Consider the following 7,245-nt stretch of genomic DNA (forward strand, 5'->3'; position numbering starts at 1 on the left):
TTATTCTACGCCCGTCCATATCCTTTGAACACAAAACGTAAGCAATAACCGTTGTACGTACAACTCCAAACATATGGCATTGCACAACTTGCTCTCCTTCTTTTTCCCTCTCTTGCTCTCTCTCGCTCCCTCTGGTTGTGCAGAACACAATTTCATGGGTTCTCTCCACACAAAAAAGTATCACATCTATATAAGGGTTGTTGTAAGACCATAGCAAGTCAGTCTTTAGTTAGAACTTGTACGATAAACACCTCAATTCGTCGTTCTATAAATTCCTCATACAGAATACAAAACTAACTAAGCAAGAAGAAAAAAAAACAAAAATTCACTTCACCCAACAAAATAAATACACATAACCAGAGAAACGGGTGCGTCTTGTTAGTGACAAAACGAAAGAAACAAAGATAAAAACGAAACGTGTGTAACGCCGCCGTCTTGTGGGAATCCCGCATTCAATTTGTAATTAAATTCAATAACGTTTAATGTTCCTAATTAGACAAAAAGCCTACAATAGTGAGGGCAAGTAGTCACAAAATGTGTTTCTAAGCTCTCAACAAAAATAAAGAAAAAAAAAACAAACGAATCAAGTGTGAGTGTGAATATTTTAAAGAGAAGAAAAAATACAACTAAAAAAACAGCAACAAAAATACAAATAAAACACAAGAAAACATCCTTTTAACCACATCTGCACAGCAAAGAAAAGAAAACCGATTTTCAACAAATTAGAGAGTGCGTGAGTGTCGGCGTGTGTGTTTTTTGTTTTACTGTGACAACAAAATATCCTTCACAAGAAAAAAAAAACGATAACGACAAGAAACGATAAATAAACAAATGAAAATTGCGAAACACAATCTGCCTCCTTCGGTACGATAACGTTATGTGAAAATTGTCTAAAGAAAGACGACAACAGGCCTAACCACAAACGACGACGACAACAACAACTATAATACGTGAATTTACAACCGACCACAGGGGCCTTAGCACAACACATCACTCAACATGCTTAAAAAGGATTAATAGACCTCAAAACACCTTTCCCAATTTGTTTCATTTTTGGTTTTTCGTTTTCGCCAATTATTTGGTTTTGTTCTTTATCATTTGATTTGGCTCACCACACGCACACACACAAACCAACGACCGGATACAATGGCTTCTTCAGCGAAATTCATTGCAATTCTGGCTATGACCAGTCTCTTTGTATGCAATGTCAGCATGCAACAGCAGCAGTCACAACAACAACAGCAGCAACAACAACAACAGCAGCAGCAACAACCACTGTCTACACACACAACACAACAACAGCTGCAGCAACATTCAAATGCCATAATGGGTGAAGCTGGTGTCTCCAACACCCAGTTACATTCAACACACATGGTCATGCACGGCACACGCATGGATAGTCAAGATATGCGTTACGATACACCCGATGATTGTCATTTCTTGCCGGCAGTTGGACCGGAACATCCAGAAATTATGTTGACTTGCAATTTACGCACCGTCAACAGTGAATTCGACACAACCAACTTCAGTGTCATACCCTCCGAGCACACGGTCGGCCTGCATGTCCTGTGCAACGATGAAATTATGGCCAAGAGCTCACTGGAGCCCCAATCCTTCGCCCACCTCACTCGTTTGCAGGAACTATCCATCAAATACTGCAAATTGTCCAAGTTCAATAAGAACGTATTGGATGGCCTTAGTCAGCTGCGTAACTTAACCGTTCGTACCCACAACACATTGTGGCCATCGCTCAGTTTTGACATTGAACCCGAAGCCTTTGCTGTGGTAAAGAATTTGGAACGTCTTGACTTGTCTTCCAATAACATTTGGTCCTTGCCCGAATTCATCTTCTGTTCCCTGAGTGCTTTGATATCTCTCAACATGAGCGAAAATCGCCTCCAAGATGTCAATGAGCTGGGCTTCCGCGACAGAAGCAAAGAATATACTCCAGATGCCACAGCTTCCACCGATGCCAAACGTCTAAACACAGCTTGCAATCTTGAAATCGAAGTGTTGGATGTCTCGTTCAACCACTTCGTCTTGCTGCCCGCCAATGGTTTTGCCACCTTAAGACGTCTGCGAGTTCTGCAAGTGAACAACAACGAAATTTCCATGATTGCCGATAAGGCTTTGAGTGGCTTGAAGAACTTGCAAATTCTTAATCTCAGCTCCAACAAAATTGTGGCTCTTCCCTCAGAACTATTCGCCGAGCAAGCATCATCTATTCAAGAAGTTTACCTCCAAAATAACTCCATCAGCGTTTTGTCGCCAAAACTCTTCTCGAATTTGGAACAGTTACAAGCCTTGGATTTGTCCTACAACCAAATTACCTCAACATGGATTGATCGTAGCACTTTTGTCGGCCTCATTCGCTTGGTGTTGCTCAATCTCTCGCACAATAAACTCACCAAATTGGATGCTGAAATCTTCACCGATCTCTATACACTTCAGATTCTCAATTTGCGCCACAACCAATTGGAAAACATTGCCGCCGAGACATTTGCTCCCATGAACAATCTACACACGCTCCTCTTGTCGCACAATAAACTCAAGTACTTGGATGCATATGCCCTGAATGGACTGTACGTTTTGTCCTTGCTATCGCTAGACAACAATCATCTTATCGGTGTACATCCGGAGGCATTCCGTAATTGCAGTTCTTTGCAGGACTTGAATTTGAATGGCAATCAATTGAAAACCGTTCCTTTGGCATTGCGCAACATGCGTCTGTTACGCACTGTTGACTTGGGTGAAAATATGATAACAGTGTTGGAAGACAATGCCTTCAAGGGCTTGAGCAATTTGTACGGTCTGCGTTTGATTGGTAACTACTTGGAGAACATTACCATGCATGCCTTCAAGGAATTGCCCAGTTTACAGATTCTGAACTTGGCCCGCAATCGTATTGCAGTTGTGGAGCCAGGTGCATTCGAAATGACATCCAGCATTCAGGCCATTCGCCTTGATGGCAATGATCTCAGCGATATCAATGGTCTCTTCAGCAACATGCCCTCCCTGCTGTGGCTCAACATCTCCGACAACCGCCTTGAACACTTTGACTATGCCCATGTGCCTAGTACGCTTCAATGGCTGGATTTACATAAAAATCGTTTAGTTGAACTGTCCAATCGTTTCGGCTTAGATTCCCAAATACGTCTGCAGACCATAGACGCCAGTTTCAATCAAATCCAACGCATTTCTCCCTCCTCCATACCAAACTCCATTGAGCTATTGTTCATTAACGACAACCTCATCACCACAGTTGACCCCGACACATTTATGCACAAAACCAACCTCACACGCGTCGATCTGTACGCCAATCAGATTAGCACCTTGGACGTCAAATCTCTGCGCATTTTGCCCGTGCACGAACATCGTTCACTGCCCGAATTCTACATTGGCGGCAATCCATTCACATGCGACTGCAACATCGACTGGCTGCAGAAGATAAATCACATTAAGTCGCGCCAGTATCCCCGCATCATGGACTTGGAAACAATCTACTGCAAGCTATTGAATAACCGTGAACGTGCCTACATCCCACTCATTGAAGCTGAGCCTAAGCACTTCTTGTGCACCTACAAAACGCATTGCTTTGCCGTCTGTCACTGCTGTGAATTCGATGCCTGCGATTGTGAAATGACTTGCCCTACCAACTGCACATGTTTCCATGATCAGACGTGGTCCACTAACATTGTTGAGTGTTCGGGTGCTGGTTACTCGACCATGCCTCGCAAAGTGCCCATGGACACCACTGAGCTATACATCGATGGTAACAATTTCGTCGAGTTGGCCAGCCATTCGTTTTTGGGACGCAAAAATCTCGCCGTACTCTACGTGAACAACTCCAATGTCCAGATTATTTACAACACCACATTCAGTGGCCTGAAGAGATTGGTGATCTTGCATTTGGAAGAAAATCACATTACCTCGCTGGAGGGCAATGAGTTTGCTAACTTGGAAAATTTACGCGAACTATATCTGCAGAACAACCGCATCGCCACCATTGGCAATGGCAGCTTCCACGCCCTGAGAAAATTAGAAGTATTGCGCCTGGATGGCAATCGTCTCATGCATTTCGAGGTATGGCAATTGGCATTGAATCCCTACCTGGCCGAAATCGGACTGGCTGATAATCAGTGGTCGTGTGAGTGCAGCTATCTTATGCATTTCCGCACATATTTGGCCCAGAATTCTGGTAAAATTATCGATGCATCTCGTGTCTCCTGTGTCTACAACAATGCCACTAGTGTTTTGCGTGAAAAGAACGGTACAAAGTGCACTCTGCGTGAAGATGTTGCCACCTATGTACAGGCCAGTGAAATTGAAAGCCTTCTTCCACTGCTACTGATGGCCACTTGTGCTTTCGTGGGCTTCTTCGGTCTAATAATGGGACTCTTCTGCTATCGCCAGGAACTTAAAATGTGGGCCCATTCCAATTGTCTGCTGAACATGTGCTACAAGAACACCGGCTTTGTAGAAGAACTCGACAAGGAACGCCTCAACGATGTATACTTCGCATACAGTCTGCAGGATGAACATTTCGTTAATCAAATTTTAGCCCACAACCTGGAAAATGATATGGGCTACAGGGCCTGCTTGCATTACCGTGACATTAATATTAATGCCTATGTCACCGATGCCGTCATTGAGGCTGCCGAAAGCGCCAAACAATTCGTGCTAGTCTTGTCCAAGAACTTTTTGTACAACGAATGGTCACGATTCGAATACAAGAGTGCCCTGCATGAGCTTGTCAAACGCAGAAAACGCATTGTGTTCATTTTATATGGGGACTTGCCGCAACGTGATATCGATATCGACATGCGTCACTACTTACGCACCAGTACCTGCATCGAGTGGGATGACAAGAAATTCTGGCAAAAACTTCGCCTGGCCTTGCCTCATGTACGCAGCAAACGCACCACAACGAACTGTTTAAGCAATCGCTCGTCGGTAAACATCTATGCAGCAGCCCATGAATATCAAGCAACAGCTAATGGCCGTGCCAGTGGTGTAATGGTAGCCGATAAACCATACAGTGATTGCAGCAACTACGCCACAATTAATGACTGTGTCCGAGGATATGCTCCCATACCAACGGCAACGGCTAATTGTAAATTCAACACACTCAACGAGCTGGGCTACAAGGCTCAAAAGGAGAGCAAAGAGATGCAGCATGCCAAAACCTTGGAATTCCAGCGACATCACAACCACATGCGACCACCACCACCAACAGCAGCTTTGTCAACGGCCCACATGCATCACCAGCAACAACACGAATATGCTGTGCCCTCGTACTACAGCATGGGCAATGGTCAGATCCCAAGAGGTGTTAGTGGTGCATCTGGTGCTGCTGGTGTGGGTGTGGGAGAGATATCTGCTCCCACATACGACAGTGTGGATTATTCCAAGCAATCCACTTTACAAAAGACTTCCAATAACTGTGATTGCAGTGGTGAAGGCACCAGCAGTAGACGTAAACCTGGTCTGCAAGCCAGTTTTTCCTCGAACTTTACTCCCCCACCACCACCACTGGCTAATGGTACTGTAACCAGTTATAATTGCAAGAAGCCACCCTGTAGTTGTCGACGTGGTGAGGATAATCTGAGCTGTCGTTGTGGTGGCAACAGTGCAGCCAAAGCCAGCAGCAGTAGTAATAGCTCCAGCAGCAATAGTTCGAATGACAGTTGTCGTCCCGATGACGATGACCTAAATCATTATGAATCGAATCTGTCACTGAATGAAATTAATACGACCACAGCCTCAGTGGGCGAGGAGAGCAACAGTTTGTGGGCGTAACATCAAAATTACCAACAAGTGCAGAGGCAGCGACAGCATCAGCAACACCAGCAAACAGCCGTTTGTTGACGTGCTCCAGAAGCCCAAGAAGCCGCAAAAGCCGAAGCAGAAGAGAAAACTCCAGACGATGGTGAATCTGTTCTAGTATTTAAGCTTTCCAAGGAGACAGACTATGTAACCAGTGAATTTATGAAGTGCACAACTCTCTATTTCCAGAATAGAAGGATTCCCCAGCACTTTTTGTAAAATATGAAAAAAGTATCCCAATCCCCGTATCCCTCCTCCTCCTACTCAGCCTATTTTAGATTGTATTTATTTATTAATTATAATCTGTACTTATTGTTTATAATTGTTTTGTAATTTTTTAAGTTTAAGTTATTTTTGTTTGAATTGAATTTAGTTTTTATACAACAACAAAACAAGAAACAAATTTAAAATAAGTCCTCAAAAGTTATACAGAAATTTTGATTGGATAAAATAACAGACTGATAAACTTAGTTCGTTCTATTTAGAGAAACGTGTGGAAGAGAGCAAAGAAGAAGTAGAAGAAAAAACTGAAAATAAAATAAAAACACAATTAAAAAATGTAAATATGTATCTCTTTTGTTTTTTATTTGGATAAGGTAAAAAGACATTCGTAATTAACAATTAACTAAATGACAAGCACACCGACACACCAACATACCGACCGACCGACGTGATTAGCAGTGGATTCGGTTTCATTTGGGTTTCGAAGGAGCCCCACATTTGATTAAAGCTCCAAAATTGACTTGAAATGAAATCGAAAGCGGAAATTCATTCAATAATGATAATAACTCATTGTAAATAGACATTGACTGACCATTGACACACACACACTCACACATATTTTTCAAAACATCCAACTGCAAAATGAATGACATGTTTAAGGCTAATTCGAAACTTTATTTATTTGTTTTTACTAAAATAAGATTTCAATGAAATTTAACCTAAACTTAACTAACTGATAAGCGCCACTTCTTTCCGTTAACTCAAACTAAACTCAGCAGCCATATATAGAAAATATGACATACAAACAAAAAAAAAAAACACAAAAAGAATGAATGACAAAAGAAAAAATAAAACAAAGAGAGAATAACTAATTAACAACACGATAACAACAACAGCAAGAAAATAAAATAATAATGAAAATAATAAAAAGCAAACAAATTGAAATTCTAAAAAATAAAATGATTTAAAATGTTTCATTTATTTAAATTTTCTCATCAATGTGCGTCCCCATACCATGTCCATTCCCCTCCTCCTCCATTCGAAGCGGCGACACCTGACGCCCAACACTTCAAAAGCTAAACATTGTAGAAACAAAAAAACAATTAATATTCCGCCAGTGTAACTGCAAACACTTAATTTCCTCCGGTGAAAGACTTCACAAAACAATCCATGAAACAAATGTGAACTCGTGGCTGA

General features: G+C 42.0%; 1 protein-coding gene across 1 annotated transcript; it reads left to right on the forward strand.

Annotated features, from left to right (window-relative positions):
- Positions 1-222: 222 nt before the first annotated feature.
- Toll-6 (Toll-like receptor 6) lies at positions 223-6,978 on the forward strand. The gene has a single exon (XM_073981698.1). It carries the CDS (start codon positions 1,147-1,149, stop codon positions 5,797-5,799), a length of 4,653 nt encoding a protein of 1,550 aa, XP_073837799.1. The 5' UTR covers positions 223-1,146; the 3' UTR covers positions 5,800-6,978.
- The last annotated feature ends 267 nt before the right edge of the window (positions 6,979-7,245 follow it).

Source organism: Musca autumnalis, unplaced genomic scaffold (assembly GCF_047663935.1).
Source record: "Musca autumnalis isolate F117 unplaced genomic scaffold, ASM4766393v1 scaffold_4, whole genome shotgun sequence".
NCBI lineage: Eukaryota > Metazoa > Arthropoda > Insecta > Diptera > Muscidae > Musca > Musca autumnalis.